Raw genomic sequence first — 26,165 nt, 5'->3', positions numbered from 1 at the left:
TAAGGCTCTTCTAATAAAAACTCCTAGAATATAGGGAGATTTCTCCCACCACCACCACCACCACTGGATGCCTCTTCTTTGAATACAGCAGGCAGCTGCAAAATAATACAAGGAAATGACAAATCCCCAAAGAAATCAGGAAGGATTTTTAAAAAACAGTCTAAAGGAGGAATACTGGCATATGTAAGGTGCCTGGGAGCAGAAAAAAAAATAATCCAAACAGATTTGAGGGATTCCCAAAAAATCAAAGACTAAAAAAAAAAAAGGAAACTATCCAAGATGGAGAGTGCCAGAAGCTTAGTAGCACATAGTAATTCCACAGGAAATGACTGACACAAAGAGCATTCCTCATTGTTTTCCAGGCCATTTTACAGATTGGAAATTCCATCTCCTCCCAGACATTGTGATTGGGTGCTAAGAGCAGGCCTCACAATGCTTTTAGATGAAAATTTTCCCAAGGCAATTACACAGATAAAGTGTAAAAGAAAGGTTACACAAAAGAGGGAGCATGAAAGAAACCCCAAACTATTGTGTACATCTCTTTCTTATACACAAATCATTGCTGTCTTTTTAGAGGTTCTCAGCAATCAGTGGAATAACATGAAATAAACAAAACAGAGCTTTTATCATAGTTCTGATCTTTTTTAAAAACACAAAAAGCCCATCTTTATTGATGATCTTCTTAAACAAATGGCTGAAATCCTGCTGCTTAGCATAACAAGTCACATTAGAGTAGGAACATTGAATCAATGGGCAAATTGATGCATCAGTTCCTCCATGAGTCCCATTGATTCAAATGAGCCTATTCTAGTTTTGCCTTACTTTGGCGTACTAACTTACAACTAGAGTAGGCTGATTTGAATCAATGGAATTTACAAAGAGGTTGACTCACAAAATCCTCACTGACTTAGTTGGCCTACTCTAGTGCAACTTATTACACTAAGCAACAGGATTTCAGCCAGTATGTTCTTGTTCCTAATATTGGTCTCCATACTGGGTAATTGAAAAGTGACCAATGTAACATCAAGAAGGGATGTAGGAGAGATCCAGGAAATAAAGGCAGGTTATTTAATGGCTATTTAAAATAAAATTTAACAAAAGCATTATGAAGTACAAAATGACCCAACATTAGAGCAAGTCCTCCTGAAAAAGATTTAGCATGGCTTTGGCTCACTATGCTTCAAGACTATTTCAACATGTGTATAAAAGTGACTGGCAGACATTGTGCACCTGGACTTCCCCAGGGCTTTTAAGTAAGTCCTTATTAAAGGCTTATTCAGGTACCTGAGTCTGAGATCTTTTAGGACTTTGTAATCTTCTTCCTTTTTTAAGGACTAAGAAGGAGAGATATCTGTATATGCCAATTAAAAGCTTTTTGCCAGCTATCTAATTGTTTTCTTGTCTATCAGAATTTGTTTTATAATCATGCTTTTACTCCTGTTGTACACTGCCCAGAGTAGCAGTTTGCTAGATGGGTGGTATAGAAATGGAATAAACAAACATGTACACTGGTGGGATCAGAATCAGTGGAAACGGCTGGGAAGGAGTTCATGGTATCAGCATGGACAGGCCAATTAAAATGTTACCTCAGCAGCTGTGAAACAGGCAAATATCAGGTCAGGAAGTATTAGGAAAGGGGTTGCAAATAAATTACCATTACTAGTTGTGAATGCTTTTCTACAAGCCTACAGTCAATTATGCATTCAACACACAATGCATATTTCTAGTTTTTGTGTCTCAAACAGGATATTAAGAGCTGGAAAGGCGTAATCAAAATAATCAGAGGGTGGGGGTATAAAAAGAAACAAGTCCTAAAAGGTTATAATTCCTAAAAACGTTGGGTTTCTGATACCTGAAGAATTAAGACTCATATTCATATGAGTCTGCTTACATATTTCCATCTTCAAAGGAGGTCCTACTGTCTGTCCTCGTGGATGAGGTGCAGCTAACAGTCATGAAAGACAGGGTCTTCTCACTAGTGGAGGACTGCAAGTAAAATCTTACACCTTTTTCTATCATCCAAGCACTAAATTTCCTAGTATATTCAGGAAATATATTGACTAAGAATATTTGTTGTTACAAAGAAAACTCAAGCCTTACTCGACTTCCTTAGCTAAACTTTGAGAAGCAGCAGGAAGCCTTCCATTCTTATTTTTTCCATCCTCATTCAGGTGTTCAGCTTGAAAGTGTGTCAGATTCAAAGAGGGGTAGTGACACGGAGAAACCTCTCCTACAGCCTCACCTGGACGGCATTCAGACTTTGGTGAGTTAAGTGAAAAGGTCTGTGTATATGCTTTATGGAACAATTCCAGCTACTTTCTGAATCTTTAAGACAGGTATGTTGAGTCTAGAGAAAAGAGGGTCAAGAGGTGATATAATCACCTGGATAGCTCAATGGTTTAGGTCAGAGGTCCCCAAATCCCAATCTGTGGCTGAGCCTGACTGGGCTGCGGAGACAGACCTCCCCCCACCCCCGCATGCACTCCCCTCTCCGTACAGCCCATTTGCTCCTGGCCACAAGAGCAAGTACTACACTGTCCTTTGTGCATGTACAGGAACTCCTTTGCACATGTGTTTACGCGGAGGGGTGCCCCGCCTTCCCTAGCTGGTCCACGGGGCTAAAAAGTTTGGGGACCGCTGGTTTAGGTAACTGGTGGTGGAGCCAGAGTTTGGGAGTTTGTTTCCCCACTGTATCTCCTGAAAGCAAAGCCAGCCTGCATGGCCTTGAGAAAGCTATACAGTTCCAGAATTCCCCCAGAAGAAGGGAATGGGAAATCACTTATGAATATTATCTGCCTGGAAAACACTGAAGAGGGCCACAGAATTGACTTGATGGAACATGATCATTATTGTTACTATTATTATTATTATTAAAAAATACCAGACACAGTCAATCAATATTACAAAAACTTTGACTGGTATTATATAACAGGTACATGTTTTAACCAAAAACCTAAGTATCAGTGCAGTATGTATGCTGTTCCTAATATTGCTGTTTTTTGTAACTCTGATGCTATTATTTCTGAGATCTGTAACTGCTTATAATATTGTGTGAATTTTCTTGATATTCTTCCCAAAGCTCCAATGACTATGGGGACCACTGAAGTGTGTTTCACCCATAAGCGAGATGTTTCAATCGCAAGATACTGTATTTTGTTAGTTTTTTCAATTCTGACATCCCTTAGAATTGCAATGTCAATGATCCAGACATTTCTTTGTACTACGTCTCATTTTTTAATCTGTTTGTGCAGTCTTTGGACACTGGAACTTAATAATATTAAATCTTCTATCAGTGATGCTCTAATTGGGGATTTCTGCATTGGCAGAAGTTGGAAGTTGAGTAAAATTATCTTTGGGATCCCACTGAATTCTACAGACCTACAATTCTATGAAAGACTGTGGGACTTTCCCTTTCTTCTATGGTCTTTCAGACTTCCTTAGAAGGGGGGAAATCCCAATTTGCCTGTTTTATGAGTTCAGTACACAGGGCTATAGTGTCATCGCTTTCACTTCTGTTCATGTCTTTTCTCAAAAGGGCAAATACCTCCCATTTCTACAACAGAATCATGGCTTCAATACATTATGTTCAGCTTCTCTTTCTAACTCAAGGTAAACGGATTTTCTTTCTTCCTTTCTTTTTCTTCCTTTCTTTGATTTCTTTCCAGATTCAAGGTATATTCCTTTCCCCGACCTTCTTTGGAGTAAAATATTGTAGTAGTCCATGCAAAAATACAACTTCTCCTTCCTTCTATTATGTAACATAAATGTTTTGCCCCTCAACCTCCCTTGATACTGTATTGATTGTTGCCACTAGTCTATCTCTCTGTCTCTCCTTTTTAATGACAATAAAATGTGATAGAAAAATCTCCATTTGCAATTGGCCTCTCTTCAGAAAGAGTATTTCTCTGTTCATCCTTTTTTCTTGCAGTTTGGTATGTAATTCAGGGAGCTGGTGATGACATGCTACAGGTTGTGGCTACATGTCATGAAGATGTGTTGCTCCCTTGTAAGGCTTTACAGGATGTACAAACCACAACTGGGGTTGTCTCCTGGTATAAGGTAAGAATCTGTTCATGTACATCCATATTGCATTTAATATGATCTGAATAAAACTGTTGGGGGACATGTTTCTCTTAATAGTCTAATATGTGTATCTGGATAATCATGGATACAACCAGGATTGATTATGGAGGCTAGAAAACATATTGTCAAAACAATACGTCGTTTCAGTTCACAAGCATTTGTTTGATGACAACTGAGTGTGGATTGCTTTAGGTGAAAACATTTTAATGTGATTTGGTCTTTATTTGAATTAGATCTGGGGGGAGAATGTGTTGCATCTGTGTTCTTAACTGTCCTATAACACTGTTGGCACTAATTAAGTGTTAAACAGGTAATAACAGCTCTAGTGATTTTATTCAAGAAGCTAGCTGTGAGATCTTCTCTTTCTTTATTTGCATAACTGACCTTTATTTTTCTCTATGAAAACATTTAAGAACCAAGGCTGTGAGGCTATGAAGATGATAGAGTGCAGCTAGGGAACCAAATTGCAGTATTAATCACTTAAAAAAAATCTATTGAGAGCCTGATCAATAACCAGTGTATAAAGCCCCCAAAGGGCCAATTAAACAGTAATTTCAACAAAGAGTATGACATTTTGACTGTAAAGCTCAAATAGCTTTCAGGTTAAATCTCTAGTACAGGGTCATTCTGAACTATGTAGTAAATATAACTAATTAACCTTTGACGTCTGCTGCTTAAAAATATATATGACGATGATGACCGTGCAGAGTGTGCTGCTGTTGGTGTAGAATGAATTATTAGACTCTAATACCAACAATGATTGATGAGCATCTTCTGTGATGCTTCAAAGAAAACTTCCACCACCTTAGACTGCGTAATGGCCAGAATCATCCACCAATGTAACTCCATCTGTGTAAGTTTCAACAGCAAATCACCACAAGTTGAGAAGCTGACATAGGCATTTGCTGTCACACACCTGACATAACTTGTGATGGTTCCCTGCTAAAAATTACACTGACAAGAGTAGAATTCCATCCATTGGCAAATTGTTTTAAATACTTGTAGAGGAAACTTGCCACCACACCTATGAAGAGGTTTGAATGGTTTACTATACAGAGCCATATAACAATTTACTTCATTTCACCCGATAAAACACTTCACCATGAGTGCATTTGTAATTATGTTTCATTGTTTTTTTAAAAAAAATATAATTGTATTTTGCAAACCATACGTAAAATCTCTGCATCGTAATCTAGGTAGGCAAATAAAAATATTTTTAAAATACACATCTAGGCAATTTTCATGTGGCTTTTGAGGAATGTCATCCTTTTGTTGTTATGTTGCAGCACTGATTGAAATTCATTCATATATTCATTCAATTTGCCACAAAATGGTTCAGAATTTTGTAAACTTTCCATCCCAGTTGCCCCGCTATAACAACACAAAGGAAATGTTCATCCATTGCACTGGATTCCAGGGGAAACAACATTCAGAAAGATATGCATTCCATGTCATTCCTTGTTGGCAGCCTTTTTCTTTTGTGGGAATTCTCTCTGCGTGGTTGTTTTGGCTAATAGTTATGTTCATTCTACCTGAAGTAGAGCTATTTTCAGGCAACATTAGGTTACACAAACCATAGCAGCATTTTCAAGCTGGTGTCTCAGCTCCTTTTTCCAGATCCGAGGTACATGGCCAGACATCCCCACCTGATTAATTTTTGTATTGTGCTAAATTTTGCAACAAAACCAAACAAACATTAACACGCTAGAAACTTGATAACTAGCTTTAAAAAAAGAGATGTGTGAATGTGGTGTTTCAGGTTGTTATGATGGTCTTTAATCTTTGTTTCTTTTATCTCTAATGTTCTGTTCTCTGTGTTAAAACACTGCCCCAACATGAGGAAAGGGGGTACACTCTACTGGGGTCTGAAGGTTTAGATGGGCCTGGTCCATAGTGCATTTTCTTTATTACTGTGAGGAAGAAACTGAAGATAAACAGTAGATGATGCCAGAGGATATTATGGGGATGCAGGATTGTGGTGTCATTGTATATAAGGGTATTACTAGTTTGTACTAGGTCTTCCAAAATACTTGAGTCCTACAATCAAGGAGACACAAGCCCTATTCAGGTGTAAAAGTTCATGTACATTCCCAAAGTGAACAACAGAGAACTCTAGCCTTGCCCACTGTATCATCACTTGTATTAGCCTCTTGTGCAGGAGGGACAGTGAATCCAAAAAGAAATAGTTCCACTATCTTTTACATGGGACTTGGGGCACTGGAAAATTAGTAGCCTGACTCAAATACAGAACAGACATGGATAGTAGAGCTCTTCCTCTTCAGATTTGTCACTATGAGTAGGAGGGCAATGACACATAGGGAAGGGCTAGAGCACTCTGTTTTTAGAGTTCAGTTTTATTTAGGCATGTTGACAGAATGTCCTGCATTGCCCTTCAAAGGGTAAATAGAGTGGTGAGACACAAGAAAGGTATTTCAATCTGGACAATAACTTCATTAATTTTAACTGTGTATATCCCCTAACCTGTGTTGGGTCCTACCGTAGAGCATGAACGTGGAACTTCAGGCCCCTTTTCTAAGTACAATGTGGTCTTGAATTTTCTTTTTGAAATCTTGGAAAAAAACTACAGTAAATCATTCTCATTTACAATTGCAAGATAGCAATTGTGGGAAGATATACCTTAGTTTAGCAGAAGGATATGTTTCAAAATGCAGGTTTAGAAAAAGTGGGGGGTTAAAATACAGAAAAGAAGAGGAAGGAAAAGGACAGTATTGATCTCAGAGTAGTATGAAGGTGTTTTCTTAATTTTCTGAGATTTTATTGGGAATGTCATAATTTCCTTTGGCATATTTGACACTAACCTTGACATCACTGGTCTTAGCATAGTCAAATTATGTATGTGTTGCAGGACAACTTCAAGTAGAAGCTGACTGAAATGTTTGAATGATCTATATTTTGGTATTTGTAATAGTATATATTACAAGGTCATCCTATGTATCATCTTAGCACCAAGACTAAAACTGACCTCTCATCTCATCACTATAAGCATTTCGCCAATGGTTTCCGTGGTATCTTGTCTTGTGAAACAGGTGCAGAAAATGCATATGATCATGATGAGAAGAAAGGATAAATCAAACTTGGCCTTACAAGTTAGCTGTAGGAATCTACTGCTAGATAGCTCAGTGGTTTAGATATCTGGCCAGAGGCTGGGAGTTCAATTCTCCTTTGATAAGGACAGAAATCAATGATCCATAGGTCACTTCCAACTCTATACTGTAGTTCAAAGATTCTAAGATTCAACCAATCATGAGGTGCTGTTCTCACTAGGGTTCTTTGCAGATCATAATTTTATGCATCATTTCAGTCTGTAGACATGTGAACCAATTCTTGAATGTTATTCTAGTAGGATCCACTGTGGAAACAAGGAAAGACTTAGAAAAATATTGCATCATGCACTTGCAGTGGCATTTTGTGGGAAATCCAGTCCATTGCACATTCCATACATTTAATCTATTCGCTCTAAAAACTACTTGCCCAAGAAATAAGCCAGGTGGTGGTGCTTCCATATTTTTCATTGGATTGGAAGCAGAAAGATCTTAGGCTGATAGCAGATATAAATATTAGGATTAGGATAAAGCTGTATGTAATATTACACAAACATAGAAAGTACACGCAGTAGATTGTTCCACTTGTAATTACACAAAAATGAACAGAACTAGTATTGGAAATGGAAGGACGTGCTCTGCTGATGAATGGTCATCATTTCTAGAAGGTTTATGCAACACCTTGCACAGCAGCACACATAAGAGCTATGCATAAGGGGAACAATGCTGGATAAAATCCATAATGTGTCTTGACTTGAACATTTACTGCTTGTGTTTTAGTTACTGCAGGATATGGGGAGAGGTTGTTCATATTAGTAAAGTAATTCTTACATTTTCTTCTAATTAGGCAAGATAGGAAGAGAAAAATGTTGAAAGTAAAAAATTGAGAAACAAAATACAAGTAATTTCAAGATTGTAAATAACTTGGCTGTTAAAAATTCAGTTTCAGAAGTATATTTGTAAATGTCTGTTTGGAACTCTTCGGCTTCTGACAACATATTTACAAGTAATTAATCTTAACAAGAATGTGCTGGAAAACCCAGATGCATTTGGACTTTCCAGTCAAACTAGTAATTTACCACTAGATGTCTCTACAAGCAGTATGTTATTATTTAGCTGTGAAGGAATGTTGAGCATGTTTAGTCTGCATGCAACTGAAAAAAGTTGTCATTGAAGCATTAATGAATAGATCTAGCTCCATATCCGTGTATCATGCTGTCTGTTTTTCCATAAACCGGAAGGAGTGTGTTGGGGAGCATCTCTTTTGAGTGTGTTATTTACTTCTATGTATAGTACTTGAATAAATTACAATAAACACTTGAAATAGTTACTGCTCATATGATTCCCTCACTGAGATGTTAGAGATCTCTTTGGATGCTACATATCTGCATAGGAACTAGGCAGGAGGCAACTTTACCATGGATATTTATTTAACATAACTTGCTCACTGGGCAAATGGATATTTGTCTCAGCAGCACTATGCTGAAAATTTGATTGTTTCTGCTAATTTCCACCCATCATTTAGCAGGCATGGTAGGTTGCTTTGTGGCTATCATTTTACAGGAATGCTGAGTTGCTAGATAACAGCTGGAAACTTTCAATGATCATAGGTGATAATTAGCCATGTGTGAGGAAGAAGATTCCATCCTTTGGGCTATCCCGCCTTTCCCTCAAGCTGGGAAAATTTGAGGCCAGCAGCTCCTCAATAGGCCAGGGCAATGTGGATAGAATGTGTACCTGAGAAACCAAGAGATAGAAAACTCAAGACCCAGGAATCTAGAACCCCCGCTGACATCCCTGGGGAGGTGACATCAGAAGAAGACCTAGGTGAAGGGGAATAACCCTAGAACAGGGATCAGGGAAGTTTTTTACTTTTTACCCCCCAAAAATTTATATACAGTGGTGCCTCGCATAGCGATTGCTTCGGATAACGATGAAATCGCTTTGCGATGAAGATTTTGCGATCGCTTTTGCGATCGCTTTCCGATGTTCCCCATGGGGATGATTGGTTCCCTGCATGGGAAACCGATCATGGCAAAGCAATGCTTTTAAAATAGCTGATGAGCGCCGCAAGCAAGGCTTTTTAAACAGCTGATTGGCGCTGCATAAATAGGGGACAGCTGGAGGGGGGAGCAGGGCGCTCCGGATTGGTGCCTCGGAGGAGGGAGGGAAGGAGGGCGAAGGGTCTGGCCCCAATCCCCGCGCGCACTCCTGGGGTGCCGAGCCATAGAGCAGTCGTGGCGGGAAGCACTGCAAAGGAGAAGGCGCCCTCTGGGGATCGGGATCAGGGCAGCAGCGGCTGGATGGGGGGTGGCACGCCAGAAACCCGCTCCTCGCCCCATCTGCGCCCCGCCAAGGAGACCGGGCATCCAGGGTTGGCTAGCTGGAGGTGGATGGCCCGCTTCTTCCCATCCCCGGCGCTGCCTCCGAGCCCTCGCTCTTCGGCCCAAGGAGGCCGGGTGTTTCCCAGGCTGGCCGGCGAGCGGTGGGTTGATGGCGCGCTGGCGGCTGCCTGCCTCCGAGCCCTCGCTCACCGTCCAAGGAGGCCAGATGTTTCCCAGGCAGGCTGGCTGGCTGGCCAGCTGGCGAGGGGGAGTGGATGGCCCGCCCCCTTCCCATCCCCGGCGCTGCTTCTGAGCCCTAACTCTTTGGCCGAAGGAGGCTGGATGTTTCCCAGGCTGGCTGGCTGGCAAGAGGCGGGTTGATGGCCCGCCCCTCTGTGCCCCGGAACACCCAAAATGGCCGCGTGCAGCGTTTTCGCGCCCTGCCATCACTTACCAAGGGCGCGAAAATGCCTGCGGATGGGGGAAACATCACATAACAGTGAGTATTGAAGCCATTGGAACGCATTAAACTAAGTTTAACACGTTCCAATGGCATTTACTATTCCGTTTAACGATGTTTTCTTATAGCGATGGTTAATCTGGAACGGATTAACCTCACTATACGGGGCACCACTGTACGTTGATATTACCCCCCCTTGGCTCTTGCCGTCTGCGGCCGACCCCTGCCCCGCCTCTGCGCTCGCCCGGGACTGTGGCCATCATCCGGGCAGCCAAGCTGGAGCTGCCACACCGCTGGGAAAGTGCGTCCTTGGCGAGGGGAGGCAGGCGCCGCAGGGCTGACAGATCCACTGGCCATGAGCTCAAGGGAGGCGGTGTGGGAAGGGGGCCTCCTCGTCAGCGCACCAGGCAGGTGGGTGCGGGCAGGAAGGAGAGCCCCAGCCTTGGCTCTGCCGGGCAAAGAGTCCAGCTGGCCAGGTACGCCACCCTCCCCCCATACTTTGGAGGCGAGGAGGACAGGCGGGTGCCCTGTGCAGTTCCTTGCCAGGGCTCGCTCTCCTCGTGATGGAACGCCCACCTACACATAGCATCATCAGAAATAAAATGCCTGGGAGTAAAATGCCTGCTGCGACTGTCCTCATTCCCCCAGGATTTTCATTTTTACCCCATTTGAGGTAATTTACCCCTGTTCCCTGACCACTGCCCTAGAGGAGGAGGGGGCAACTGGCCCCGAGGAGCTGGGGAATAAAAAAAGCGGGCTCTGGAGGTGGGAAAGAAAGACCAGGAGAAAGGGAGACAGAAAGCAAACAGAGCAGATGAGAGAACACTTTGCAGATATGATACTGGAGGAGGCTGAAGAGATGCCTTATAGCAGAGGTTGTCAACCTCCAGTCCGCCTGTGGAGACAGACCTCCTCCTCCCCCGCACACACTTCCCTCCCCACAGCTGCTTTGCACACATGCCAGCATAAGCGCTCCCCCACCCCTTCACGCATGCGGCCTCAGAGGTTTAGCCGGTCCGTGGTCCCAAAATGGTTGGGGACCACTGCCTTAGAGGAACCCCAGGAAGTTTATCAAGTAGCGGTAGAAGCCCCAGAAGAACCAGAACCCCCAGGTGACTGAGTATGTCTACAAAGAATATCTCTGGATTGGGGTTATTATACAACTAATAGTACCCTGGAAAAAGGCTGAGGAGACACCTAAATCCTAAACCTCAGAGAATGGGATACTACTTACTCAATAACTGAAGTACTGTCTAGCCTGAGCAAGCCACTTTTCTCTGCCACATGTTATATTATTAATATAGTAGCTAGAGATGGGGATATTCGTATAGGAATACGAATACTCCTGCACAGGTGGCAATAACGAGGGTCCAGCCCCATGGGGCCAGACAGTCCACTCGCAATTCTGCTGCTGCTGCAAGCTCCAAGATCCTTCCTATCACTCCGGAGCTTGTGATCTGTGAGCCACTTTTTGGCCTAGCAGAGAATATTGTTGTCCCGCCTCCTCCCAGGAGGGGCAAGCCAATCACAAGCTCCGGAGTGATAGGAAGGATCTCGGAGCTGGCGGTAGCGGCAGAATTGTCAAGATCATGCCCACTATAGCATTAAAAACCACTAAATTTGGGGGAAAGTGATTCAGAATCATATTGACTCTAAATGCACCAAGATGGAAGAGGCGTCTTTAACTGAATATGCTGTTCCTAAGCTTCCCATATTCTAAGAAAAGAAGTCTTCAGTTGTAACATACTTGTTAGCACTTTCTGGTTGTTCACTGGCATAACTTGAACCATTATTATGTGGTTGTTTTGTAGATTGGTGGAAACAGTGAAGAACTGAAGAGTCTGCAACATAATACAGAACGTGGTTATTTAAGAGGACTTAATGAATCCTTGGAAAGCTCTAATGATACCTGGCATTCTCTGAAGATTGAAAATATTACAAGATACAGTAGTGGGACGTATAAGTGCATCTTAAGGACACCAGTTAGAACACATAACCAAAGCAGTACAATTATACTGAAAGTAATAGGTACAACTGATTAACTTTTATTTCCTATTATGTATCTTTCATTGTATATCCATGTGAAAGCATCTATTATTTTTCCTTCCAGACTGTCCTGACCAAGATGAAAAAATTAAAAAATACAGGACAGAACTTCTGTTGCTGTGCTCTCTCGGGGGTTTCTATTTGCTGCTCATCATCTTCACTTGTGTAAGTATTTTTAGCTTGTTTCTAACAGTTTCTATGCCCACATTTCACTTGCAGTTGTCACAATATTCACTAGGGACTTCATGAATGGGACCCAGTCATCTGTAAGAATTTTCCTGGTTTGTGCAAGAACCTGTCTACAGCATATCTGAGCCATGCTTACCCATTTTTGGCAGAAGAGAATTTAATAACAGAAATGGAAATTTTTTTGTTTTGCACTACAACTCCCAGAAATCCCACAACCAACCTTGTCAGTGAACATACTGGCTGTGAAATTCTGAATGATGTATTCAAAGAAAGAAAGAAAGAAAGAAAGAAAGAAAGAAAGAAAGAAAGAAAGAAAGAAAGAAAGAAAGAAAGAAAGAAAGAAAGAAAGAATGAATGAATGAATGAATGAATGAAAGAATGAAAGAATGAAAGAAAGAAAGAAAGAAAGAATGAATGAATGAATGAATGAATGAATGAATCTTGAATTACATGAGATGTGCTTTTTGTATTGCAGTTTAACACTCATTAATTTATAAGCCTGAGCATATTGTAGTTGGGCTTCCAGAAATGCACATACATACACAATAAAGCTGGCTTTTAAAACAATAAAAATTATACCTAAATAAACAATTGTTTTTTGTCTTGTTACCATGTCCACTGGCATAGACCAGATGTTATTTGAGAATACAATTTACAATAGCTCAAAGCTTAGTTTTGTACATCCTTGAGGAGGAACAACTAAACATGAACGTGTAATGAGACAGGCAGTCTTTGGCTGTAGTTTGTGTCACATATCAAAAGATCTGGTTTGATAAATTTTGAAGGAAAGTATCAATAAATCAAAAGAAACAGAAACAGAAGGTTGATTTTTGCTATTCTGAAAATGGTTAGTCAGTAATATAAGGGTTCTTTGTTTCTCTACATATAAGTACTATAAATTCCATGTTGAAACTTCATGGTTTGGGGAGAGAAAATCTGAGAGATGCTGGAGATTAGCATCTTGATGAAAAATTCTATGTAACATGTTCCCTTTAAGGGAATAATGGCTCACAGAGATTAAATCAACTTTTATTTATGTTTAATGTTGCTTAAATCTCAAAAAGGAAGCTTCTCCTGTTTGTTATACCCAGTGTTGTCTTGCAAGTTTATAATGCTGGTCTGCAGATCTTTTGATGAATGTTAATGTCACACTGCTCTATGGCAAAATCTGGAACTATTAAGATGCTGATACTGTTCAGAATGGAGACTAGTGTACAGAATCAAGACTACCAATTCAGGATGACCCTCACAGTCAAGAATCAGAACATCTTCCTAATCAAGAAAAGTTGAAGGACAACAACAGAAAAGGACAACTAGGACAAATCAGCTTAAAAATGAGTTTAATAAAACTGTGAAGAAGAAAACAGAAAAGAAGAAAAATATATTTATCTGCAGAGTGGTAGAATATACCAGATGGGCGGGATACAAACAAACAAACAAACAAACAAATAAATAAATAAATAAATAAATAAATAAAAAGTTCTAATACTGGAAACTCAGATTAGCCCTTAAGATTCCTTGACCGTCATTTAGGACATACAAGAGACATATGTTTTCACAATACGCATAATTAATTTGTTTAATTGCAAGTCAGAATCACAATCACTTGCTTAGTTGTTTTTTAATAAAGGTAAATAAACTTATGGGGTAAGGATGGGTCTATTATTATCTATGAAAGACAGCTAAGCAGACCCTTCAAAGTCAGAGGCATGGCCAAAGCTTACAAAACATACTATTGTTGGACTACTTGTCCCAGCATCCCCCGGCAAACGAGATGATTAAAAGTAAGCTACTGTAGTCTGTAACTTGCAGTGGGAAAAATAAATGCTCTTTGACTCTGAAGGTTGCTCTGCTTCTAATTGCAAAACTGGCATCTCATATATTTGTGCACCAAGCAATTTAATTACATACCCACAAATACTAATTTCTATCTTTCTTTTTCCAGACCTGCTTACAGGACAAGGGAACTTCAGGTTGCTATAAATCCAGAATGAAACAAACAGACAACAGACTTCACCTTGTCAACATCTCTTAAAAAGATTGACTCGCCAGTCTGGAGCAGCACTTCCAAGGAAACTAGTGACAATTTTGCCAGCTTGATTTCTTTGTTGAGTCATTGAAAGCTTGTCAATTCTCATAACAATGTCAAGATGCTTGATACAGACTTATAACACACAACTTTTCCCTTTGGATTAACCTGAAAAGGTCTCTTCAAAAAAAATTAAAAAACAGTAGTGTGGTCCTTGTACATCCACTAAAAACCACCACAGGTAGAATAATCTGAAACCTATACCTCCAATTTATGTCTGCAGCCCCCATTTCAAATCTTATTTTCGACAAAGAAACCCGGCATACAATCTGGCCATTATATTTGGAACCTATATGTATGTGTTTTTTGTACCGCCTGCCACTCTAGTATAAAGTCTGATGAAGACCTGCGTGAGATCAAAGAGTAGTTTATGACTGTGATATTTTAGTAGTCTAATAAAAGTATCACTGTGGCATTTGCCCTTGTGGTCCCTGCTTGTCTTTCCCTTACAAAGGCTCACATTGGTTTCTTCTAAGGTCTTCTGCATTTAAGAAAAATCTAGAATATACCATCTTTCTATATGCCTCAAAATCTCTAGCTTGCTCCAGAGGCATCTGAGAATAAAGCTCAGTTAAATCTCCATTTATTTGTGATATCAACACTAACATCCTTTCATCATCCTTAATCTCAAAGTCCCAGCACGCTCTCTCAAATGAAATCAGGAAAGATTCAGGGCAATCTCCTTTCCTATATTGGGGAAATTTCTTTAGATTAATTTCTGAGATATCCCCCTCACTAAAGTTGTTGTTTTTATTATTGTTATTTTGAGAAGTTAATTCTAATTTTTTCATCTATATTTGAAATTCCATTTCTCTTTGTCTTAATTCCATTTGTCTGGCCCCTTGCTCAGCTTTGAGCTGCAGTTCCTGAGCTTTCTCTTCAGCTCTGGCGTTGATTTCTAGTTACTTGAGATCTAGCTCCTTACCTTCCTCTTCTCCTCTGGCTTTTTCCCTAATTTCCAATTCTATGGCTTTTTTTCTCTAATTCTAATTCCATGGCTTTTTCTCTGAGTCTATACTCCTAGTTTCCATTTCTCCAGATCTAGGAAGCTTTGAATAATTTCCTTTGAGGGTTCCTCGGGTATTTGAGGGTCTCCATTTCCATTCCCCTCAACCTCTTGAGGATCAATTTCCTCAATTACTGGCTTTTTAGTTCTTTTGGGTGGCATAAGTATGTTCTTTCTTAATAAAAGGAACAGATTTATATTGCTGAGTTAGTCAGGCCTCTTTTTATAAGACTCTTACTACTCTTTTTTACTACTCTTTTTTTCTCCCAGTATTTTTCTGGGTTGCTATGTAGCTCTCACTCAGCAGCTAAAGATGGCTACACTTTCTCTGGCATCACACAAGCCACCGTGTTCCTTGGTCTGAAACAACCTTCTTGCCTCCAGACACAAAACAAAGTCTATTTTCAACTCTCTGCTTTTTATTTTCCTATCAATTCAGATCTGCTCTGACCCTGGCTTCCACATTTTATCCACCAGTGCTCCCGTATCTCTCAGAGCCTTGGATTTCAAGCTAGTCCACTAGGTCTTTCAAATCCTGAGGTAACAAAAATGATTTTTTCCTTCAGAGTCAGTTCCCTATCTTTAGTTCTCCCAGATCTGTGTTCAGAAGCCCCGCCACTAAGCTTTTCCACAAAAGCTCTAGCAGGTCACCCACTTCTTCACCACAGACCTCTGACTAAAAGGTACCCATGACTCTAGAAAATTCACTTTTAAACTTTGGCTTCCCTTAGGGAATCAATCCATCTTCCTCTTTTCCTGCTGCCTTCAACCTTTCTGAGTACTATTATCTTTTCAGAGAATATTGTTTTCTTAAGATGTGCCCAAAGTAGGAAGACCTTGGTTTCATCAGTTTTATCTCCAGAAACAGTTCAGGCTTGATTTGATCTAGGACTTACTTGTTCATCTTTTTTGTGGTGCAGGGTATCTGCAAAACTCTTCAAATGAATCATCCCCCCCCTGTCAATTTTCTTTACTGTCCAGCTTTGATACCCATACACAGTGATTGGGAATACAACAGTTTGGATTATTTTCATTTTAGTTTCCAGTGACACATTCTTACACTTCATGATCTTTTCTAATTCCTTCATTACTGCCCTTCTGAGTCTCAGTCTTTTTTAAATATTTATTTTTGAACTACTAGGAATAGGGTAGGGAGTACAAAAGGTAAAAGGAAGTGGGGAGAAAGGGAAAAATTTGAGGATGGGAGAACACAGAATAAACAATCATTCGTAGTATTCATATTTCAATATCAAATAAACTTTCTGCTTTTTTAAAAACTATTTGATTACTCTCCACTTATCAACCTACAATTATATTTTAGTTTAAACCTAAGTTACTCCAGCACTGTAAGGAAACCAAGACCATTTGTAAAATACATTCCATCGTTCAATTTCCTTTTGATTTGGACAATCATTCAGCACACCTGAAAGAATATCCCTTTCTGTCTCTTTGTATATTTTCTCAGTACACTCCTCTTGTTTCGGTAGCTCTGCTTTCTTCCAATTTTTGGAAGAGAAGAATGGATCCAAGACAGTAATCCAATTTTTAACATAAGATTTTCTGACTGCAGTGGCTAAATAGCTCACTGAGTAACTCTTTAACCCATCTGTATTACCTGGTACCTTACTCAATAAACGCAGTTCTGGAGTTAGTACAATTTCATTTAACTGCTGTTTAACATCTGATAACTTCTCATTCATCAGATCTTCTATCTGCCTGAGATGCTCATTTACTTGCTGAAATCCTGTTATTATTATCTTTTGCATGGTAGCCTGCCATTCTTCATCTGATTTTTTGCCCCTATTCCCAAATTTTGAGATTGGGCAGACAAAGTCTGCAACATTTGGTATTTTAATTTTTTTTGAGGCCATTTCAATCTTTCCAATAAATTGGGTCTGTATAAATAGTACTATATCCTTGACCAAAGTGGCCAACCCACAAATATCTTTCCGAAATTTCCACTATTTTGCCAAGATGGCTCCCGTATCCAATCCATGCTCGGGTGAATTTTCAGAGGGAAGAAATATCAGGTTGCTGCCCAATTTTCTTCCTTCTGGCACTCACCAACTGCTTCAGAGAGACCTCTCCTGGTCTCCCCTCCAACCCCCATTTCTAGAGGGACCCCAGACCGGGTGGTTCCAGCTTTTCCCAGGAGCTATTCCCGGATGCTGTTGCCAGCACTGCGACGAAGCTCCATCTCCTGAGTCTCAGTCTTCATCTGATTTCTTGGCTGCATTTGACCCTTTCTCTTCTTGCGGACCTGGGCCTCAAGGTCAACAAAGAAAAATCCATTATTGTCCCTACACAGCAGATCACCTACATAGGTGCAGTTCTTGATTCCCAGAAGGCAAGAGTTTTCCTTCCTCAGGAAACAGCATCCAAACTTCATGCTCTTATCCAACATTTCCTGCCTTATTCGTCACAGCACATATGACCCAACATCTTCTAGGCCTCATGGCTTCCACCACATTGACCAGTCAACATTCCAGATTGAAGATGCGTTTCACACAATCATGGTATCTCGCCCTCTTTGACCCTATGACAGATTCATCTTCCAAACTTCTCAGCATTACTCCCGAACTCTCCACCCGGCTCCTCTGGTGGGATACTCCAGCCAACCTCTTCATCAGAAGGTCCTTTGCACCTCTCCAATTATCCTACTGGATGGGGGGCACATTGCAACAACCTACACATTCATGCTACCTGGTCTTGCACGAAGAGCAATCTTCACATCAACAACCTCAAACTCTTAGCCATTTTTAAGGCTTTTTATGCCTTTGAACCCGTCACTCTTGGCACAGCCGTCCAAGTCACAACAGACAATACTACCACATTGTTTTACATAAACAAACAAGGAGGCACCCACTCTGTCCCACTTCTATATCTCACTGTCCAATTCTGGAAATGGTGTCTCAAACACCACATTTTCCCATAGCTGTACACATTGCCACTCAAGACAATCTAGTGGTGGACACTCTCAGTAGGATGCACACTCAGATAGACCCTCAATCAGACTGTTTTTTTCTCACCTCTGCAAGCTTAAACTGAAGAAAGAAGGAAAAACCAGTGGGCTAGTCAGATATAATCTAAACCAAATCCCTTATGAATACACAGTGGAAGTGAGGAACAGATTTAAGGAACTAGATTTGGTAGACAGCATGCCTGAAGAACTATGGATGGAGGCTAGTAACATTGTACAAGAGGCAGCAACAAAAACCATCCCAAAGGAAAGGAAATGCAAGAAAGCAAAGTGTCTGTCCAACGAGGCCTTACAAATAACAAAGAAGAGAAGGGAAACAAAATGCAAGGGAGATAGGGAAAGTTACAGAAAACTGAATGCGAACTTCCAAAGAATAGCAAAGAAAGACAAGACTTCTTAAATGCACAAAGATATAGAGGAAAAGAATAGAAAGGGAAAAACCAGAGATCTGTTCAAGAAAATTAGAGCTGTTAAAGGAACATTTTGTGCAAAGATGGACATGATAAAGGACAAAAATGTTAGGGACCTTATAGAAGCAGAAGACATCAAGAAGAGGTGGTAAGAATAAAGGGATTATACCAGAAAGAACTGGATGTCCCGGACAACCCAGATAGTGTGGGGCCTTGAGCCAGACAACCTGGAGAGATGGGGGCCTTAGAAAGCATGGCTAACAAGAAGGCCAGAGGAGGTGATGGCATTCCAGTTGAACTATTTTAAATCTTAAAAGATGACGCTGTTAAGGTGCTACACTCAATATGCCAGCAAGTTTGGAAAACTCAGCAGTACCCAGAGGATTGGAAAAGATCAGTCTACACCCCAATCCCAAAGAAGGGCAGTGCCAAAGAATGCTCCAACTCCCGTACAATTTCGCTCATTTCACACACTAGCAAGGTTATGCTCAAAATCCTCCAAGGTAGGCTTCAGCAGTACGTGGACTGAGAACTCCCAGAAGTACAAGCTGGATTTCAAAAGGGCAGAGGAAATAGAGACCAAATTATTAACATGCACTGGATTATGGAGAAAGCCAGAGTTCCAGAAAAACATCTACTTCTGCTTCATTGACTATGCAAAAGCCTTTGACTGTGTGGACCACACCAAAGTATGCCAAGTTCTTAAAGACGTGGGAGCGCCTGACCACCTTATCCATCTCCTGAGAAATCTATATGTGGGACAGGAAGCAACAGTTAGAACTGGATATGGAACAACTGATTGGTTCAAAATTGGGTAAGGAGTACGGCAAGGCTGTATATTGTCCCCCTGCTTATTTAACATATGCAGAATACATCATGTGAAAGGCTCGACTGGATGAATCCGAAGCCGGTATTAAGATTGCCGGAAGAAATATCAACAACCTCCAATATGCAGATGAAACCACTCTGATGGCAGAAAGTGAGGAGGAATTAAAGAACCTCTTGATGAGAGTGAAAGAGGAGAGTGCAAAAAATGGTCTGAAGCTCAACATCAAAAAACCTAAGATCATGGCCACGGGCCCCATCACCTCCTGGAAAATAGAAGGGGAAGATATGGAGGCAGTGACAGAGTTTACCTTCCTGGGCTGCATGATCACTGCAGATGGTGACAGCAGCCACGAAATTAAAAGACGCCTGCTTCTTGGGAGGAAAGCGATGACAAATCTTGGCATCATCTTCAAAAGCAGAGACATCATCTTGCTGACAAAGGTCCACATAGTCAGCAGTCTAGTCCATAGGCCATATAACTGCAGGCCAGTTCATTCCATATGTCCACAGGCCTTTTGTCCAGTGTATCCTTGTACCATAAATATAAGACCTGATTAACATCCTCCACCATCTATCTAGGTTTTTCTTTTCTTTTTACTACAGGAATTGTCTTTTTGCATTCTTCCTTAATGATACCTCTTTAATCCACAGTTTCAATTATGTAGTCTATTTGATTTCTATATCAACTATCTGGTTATGTTCATGTGTACAGTCATCTGGTTGGATGAAGAATGCATTTACAATAAGCAGATTGATTGCGTCAGATAACTCTGCAAGTCATTCTTTTGCTTTACTTCTGTTAAAAAGGTAAAGGTAAAGGTTCCCCTTGACATTTTCAGTCCAGTCATGTCCAACTTTAGCGCCCATCCCGCTTTTCAAGCCATAGAGCCAGCGCCTGTCCGGAGACAGTTTTCCGTTGTCACGTGGCCAGCGTGACTAGGGAACACCATTTTACCTTCCCACCGAGATGGTACCTATTTATCTACTTGCATTTATGTACATGCTTTCGAACTGCTAGGTTGGCGAGGAACTGGGACAAAGCAACGGGAGCTCACTCAGTCACATGGATTCGATCTTACAACTGCTGGTCTTTTGGCCCTGCAGCACATGCTTCTGCGGTTTAGCCCACAGCACCACCACGTCCGTGTACCCAAGGCCAAATTTTTGAGTAACATTCATTTCTGCTTTGTTTTCTGCGTTTGTGGTCCAGTCACCTATGATTAGAAATATGACTTGTTTTGGTGTGTGATCAGTTTCCACCTGGATGCTTGCATAAAAGCTTTCAATTTCATCTTTTTTCAGTATCAGTAGTTGGAGCATAGACTTGAATGATGGTTATTTTGATAGGTTTTCCACAGAGTCTGATGGATATTATTCAGTCAGACCTAGCATTATAGCCCCTAACTGCCTGTGCTACATCTTTCCTCAGTATTGGAGATACTCCATTTCTTCTGAGTTTGTCATTTCTCAAACAGAATATATTTTAGTTGTCTGACTGAATATATTCCAGTTCAGTCCACTTTAGTTTGCTGACGTGGAGCACTGAAATGTTTCTACATTCTTTTTCTTGTTTATTGTTTCCAGTTCCCCTTGACTCATACTTTTAATGTTCCATGTTCCAACTATATGTGCTGTGCAGCACTGGACTTTCCTTTCCTTTCTGTACATGTCAGTCACTAGACGTCTTTTCAACTTTAATCTAGTTGCACCATTAGCAACAGCACTATTTGTATTTTTCCCTTACTAGTCCCCAGTAGCTGAGTGCTTTCCAACCTGGGAGTCTCATCTTCCAGCACTATCTCTTGCTTCATTTTAGATTGCCCATCATAGAGTTTTCAAGGCAAGAAAATTTCAGTAGTGGTTTATTACTGATTCTTGCTTTGTAGGTAATAAAAGTTCAGCAGTGGTTTACTGAACAGTACTAAGAAAAGTTATCTTAAGTGTCATCACTGTTGCCCCCCCCCCACAAGCATCACCTTCAGCTACTGCTGCTGCCCTGTAGCTGCCGCCTCCATCACGTTTGGAGCTATTCATTTCTTCTGTTGATGTGGAGGTTACCTTTGAAAAGGGTGGATACATCTTAATCTGGGGTCTCAGCAGCGACGATTATGCCTTGGGTAGTCCTGCTAGGAGTTTAGGCTCAGAATAGAATCTGGTCTCTTGACAGCATTGTTCTTAGCTTCACTGACACACTTAACCCCTTCATCATGTTAAGGTTTGCATCCAAGAAAGGGAATGGATAGTTACAAGTTGATATAAATAGTTACAGTGTCACTTTTTAAGGTGTAATAACTAACATTTTTTCAGATAATTTAAAAGAGCATTTGAAGACACCTTCAGGAGCATTTTGAAAATATTTTTTCCCTAGGTTTTATTCTTGTATGAATTCTAAATGGCAAGGGAAGTTATCTTTTGGTTCCGTCTTCTGAATTTTTGTAAATATTTGCAGGTTGCAGTATAGGAATTGCTCACTAGAGGGAATTGTAGTAATGGTAATGTTAGAACTGCAGAGCTGGAAAGGACCTTACCGAACATTGAGTTCAGCTCCTGTCAAGGAGGCATGATGGGGAATCAAACTCCCAGCTTCTGTCTCCACAGCCAGATACCTTTGCCAATGTATTTCCATACAGTTTTCTGGTCCGCTGGTGTCAACACAACATGTTAACAATGTGTAATGCTATGAACTGCACTGAGTGGAGGATGAATAGCAATAGTGAAAAACTCTGCTGCCAAGAAGTAAAGTAACACAACAAGCTCCTTTTAAAAAGCTATATTATAAACTCTGATCTTCATGTTGGTGTGTTGTCTTATTTATACACCCTGATCTCCTACTTCTGACTGCTATCTGTTCTTAAAATGCAAAAATTTCCCACAGAGTGGGGTTGATTCTTTAACTTAGCAAAATAAATAATTGATTGAATCTGCTTTTCCAATAACCACACACAAAAGTTCCTGAAGCACATCCTTTCAGACCGTAATGCTTCTTCAAATGATTGATCAGGTGAAGGCTTGGAGGAAACATTACCGAAGCCTCTATTTCAAGTGTATAGTGTGACACACTGTATTTATTTCTGCAAATGTTTTAGGCTGTCAGATATACCCTTTATATGCTGGAAGGATCACTTGCATAGAAATGATTTCTCAGAAGAAGCTTTCCACAGAAGACAGTATCTATATATTTCTTAAAAGAAGAAACACCTGTGTTTTAAAGAAATTCTTTTAGGACTTCAAACCTATATCCACTGATTTGGAAATAAGCTACCTTAAACTCAGATTTTCTTAACTGTCCACTAGACATATATAGGAATGGCATATAAGGTCAAAGGCTACTGTGTTTTCAGATCAGTATTCTAAACAAGGAGGTTTTGATAAAGCCTAAGAGTACAATTCTACATTGGCTCAGATGAAAGGCCCACCATATGAAATGGGGCTTACACAGGAGCACATTCATAAGATTACCACCAACATGGTCAGTTCCTTTTAGTGAAAATGTTGGCAATGACTCTCTTAGCTTTATGGGTTCTGTCCACCAGGGCTCAGAACTATATGTTGATTTGATCCAATCTCTATTGAAATACTACTCTCTCTTACTTGAAGAGCATCACAGTAACATGAGGAAGACACTGGGTAAAATAGGTGTTGTTGTTGTTGTTTCTAAACCTCCTCTTTTTACATAACAGAAAGTGATGTAGAAGTTGTGCCCTCAGCTCTGCAAATGTCTAATGACATTCTGCACAAATAACTTTGCCTTTGGAGATGAAGATTGATTGGGTGTGACTGATAAAAGTTCTGTGACTAACATTTGCTAATGTCTATTGTTTCTCAACCAAATACAATGGAGCACGTAACGTCCCCATTTCTTCATAGTTTTCATGAATTGTATTCCTGATATTGCACTTCTTGTTAATAATATGTATTAAAATATTTTAATAGACTTCTGGGTCTTATTTAGCTTTCATTAGTATTAAAATCTAAACAAGCAGACTTTACAGCCAATAAGCAATGAAATGAGACTTTGAGATAAAGAAACATTCTGAGTTAAAATGTACTTATCTAAAGATGTTTACTGAATAGTAGTAAAAGAGTAAAATATGGGCTTGGTAACAATCAGGTGTTTGCCTTCAACATTTATTATTCTCTCCATGCAGCTACGGGAAACCAGAACAATACAGTCCAGATTCAGCAGATTTGACAGATAGTGGTCTAATTTTCTCTTGAATGTCCTTAGTGTTGGAGCACTCACCATCTCTCAAGGTAATTGATTCCATTACTATAACAATTAGGAAGTTTTTTCCCCAGATATTCAACTGAAAACTGGCTTCCTGTAACTTGAGCCCATTACCATGTGTCCTGCACTCGGAGATGATCGAGAACAGATCCTGCTCCCTTATCATATGACAGTTTTTCAAGTATTAGAAAAATGGTATCATAGCTCCCCTCAGTTTGCTTCTTGGTTCCAGTCCCCTGATCATCCTTGTTACCGTCCTCTGAACTTGTTCCAGTTCGACAGTATCCTGACAAATCAGTGCAGAATAGAGGGCAACGAGAACTTCATGGGATTTCAAGACTATACTTCTGTTAATACAACCTAAAATAGCATTTCCCTTTTTTGCAGCCACATCACATGATTGGGTCATATTCAGCTTGTGATTTACAACAATTCCAAGATCGTTCTAGCTCATAGTATTACTGGACCAAGTATCCCCCATCTTGTAACTGCGCTTGGTTTTTTCCCCCTAGGTGTAGAGCTTTTCACCAATCCCTGTTAAATTTCATTGTGTTGTTTGCAGCCCAGTGCTTGAGCCTACTGAGATCTTTTCGAATTCTCTTTCTGGCTTCCAGCTATTCCACTCAATGTTGTATTATCCTGTGAGACGAAGCGTCACCTCAACCAGGATCAGGAGAGTGTACCGTCCGACTCTCAAACAAAGACAGAAGAGCAAGAGATGGGAGTTATAGAAAGGGAATTAAGTAAATTAGAAGTAAAGGAAGAGATTGAAGGGGGTGCAAATCAGGCGGGAAAAGAGGAAAACAAAAAAGGGGGAATAAGGAGGGGGTGAGGTAGAAGCATGCTGGGGAAGAGAGGAGAAAGTAGAGGAAAAAGAAGAGCTTGTACAGTTGATCCAAGAAGACCCTTGGACAGGAGAGTGGGTGGAATTCAAAGTGTTCCATGAGTACTCTGAAAGGGAATGGAGACAACAGATGTATAGAAAGCCACCCAATGGGGGGAAGGAAGACAGAGGAGAGAAAGTAAAAGAAAGAGTACAAAGTGTGGGTAAAGAGGGAAGAACAGAGAAGAAAAAAGCAGAGATGTATAGTGAGTCTGAAGACATCCTGTGGGCCCAGCCGCTTCAGACCTCGATGGAGAACAGTTCATGGCTTGATAAAGGGGGAATGCCAAGAAGGTTCGACGTTCAATCCACCAAATTGAAGTGGGCAGAGAACATGTTGGAGTTGATGAGTGCCAAACCCAAGTGGTCTCACGATGTTACTAGTTATTCCCGGTTGTCATATCATGAAGAGATACTCAGTTTTAATAATGTTATGACTTATGTTTATGTAGCGAGTGCGCTGAAGCCTCTATTGTCTCAGGCCTCCAGGAGTGCTCACTATTCCTACACAGTTGCTGCCACCAATAGTATCAAATATTTAAGAACACAAGTGTTGTTTTGAAAATAAAACTGTGTTTATTTGATCAGCAAAATAAAATGGGTAAATCACAAGTTGTTAATCAAGGTCTCTCACTCACTGACACACACAGGCTCTTCTCTCACTGACTTTTTGGCTCACAGGCCCACAGTGATTTTTTGGCTGAGCAGTTAAATCAATTTTTCAGCTGTTTTGAGGTGGAAACAGGAACAACCATTGTTCCAGCACCTACTGTCTATAATACATTACTAGAATGTACCATCGACAGACAACCACTACTACTGCAGATTTCAGATGTGAGACGCGCTTTTCAGAATATTAACGTTCGAGAGGCAGCTGGACCAGATGGAATCATGGGACGAATTGTTAGGGGCTGCACTGCAGAATTAGCTGGAGTATTTATGGATATTTTCAATCTATCCTTGTTGCAGTGTTCAGTCCCCACTTGCCTGAAGACATCTATTATAGTGCCAGTCCCCAAGCAGTCAGCTGTGGTATCTCTCAATGACTATAGACCAGTAGCTTTAACATCTTTTATTATGAAATGTTTTGAGAGATTGATGGTGGATTACATTAAGGCTAGATTTCCACCTTCTTTGGACCCATGGCAATTTGCATACAGGAGAAATAGATCTACTGATGATGCTGTGTCCATTGTACTCCATACTGTATTGAGCCACTTAGAACAACAGGGAACTTACGCGAGGCTGTTGTTTGTGGATTATAGCTCTGCTTTTAATACCATTCTACCAAATAGGTTGTTTTTTAAAATGATCAACCTGGGATTACCTCAGAAGATCTGCGTGTGGATAAAGGATTTTCTGACAGATAGGCCACAGTCAGTAAGGATGGGATCTCACCATTCTTCTACCCTGGTACTAAGTACAGGAGCTCCCCAGGGCTTTGTGCTAACTCCCTTCCTCTATTCCCTGTACACACATGATTGCACCCCACTGTATAACACCAACGCAATTATTAAATTTGCGGATGATACGACAGTGGTGGGGCTCATAAATAAGAACAATGAGTCTGCTTATAG

At 40.5% G+C, this 26,165-nt stretch overlaps 2 protein-coding genes across 2 annotated transcripts in view; one reads left to right on the top strand and one right to left on the bottom strand.

The window, feature by feature from the left end:
- The window catches only part of RNF182 (ring finger protein 182), a 203,573-nt gene that overhangs the window by 37,393 nt on the left and 140,015 nt on the right, over positions 1 to 26,165 (bottom strand). The window lies entirely within an intron of this gene.
- On the top strand, positions 2,177 to 14,673 carry CD83 (CD83 molecule). Its single transcript, XM_020798608.3, has 6 exons — positions 2,177 to 2,263; positions 3,536 to 3,609; positions 3,929 to 4,059; positions 11,741 to 11,957; positions 12,040 to 12,140; positions 14,110 to 14,673. The coding sequence occupies exons 2-6, from the start codon at positions 3,567 to 3,569 to the stop codon at positions 14,197 to 14,199; spliced, it is 582 nt and encodes a 193-aa protein (XP_020654267.1). The 5' UTR covers positions 2,177 to 2,263; positions 3,536 to 3,566; the 3' UTR covers positions 14,200 to 14,673.

This window comes from Pogona vitticeps, chromosome 4 (assembly GCF_051106095.1).
Source record: "Pogona vitticeps strain Pit_001003342236 chromosome 4, PviZW2.1, whole genome shotgun sequence".
Taxonomy (NCBI): domain Eukaryota; kingdom Metazoa; phylum Chordata; class Lepidosauria; order Squamata; family Agamidae; genus Pogona; species Pogona vitticeps.
This window is presented reverse-complemented; position numbering and strand designations above follow the sequence as displayed.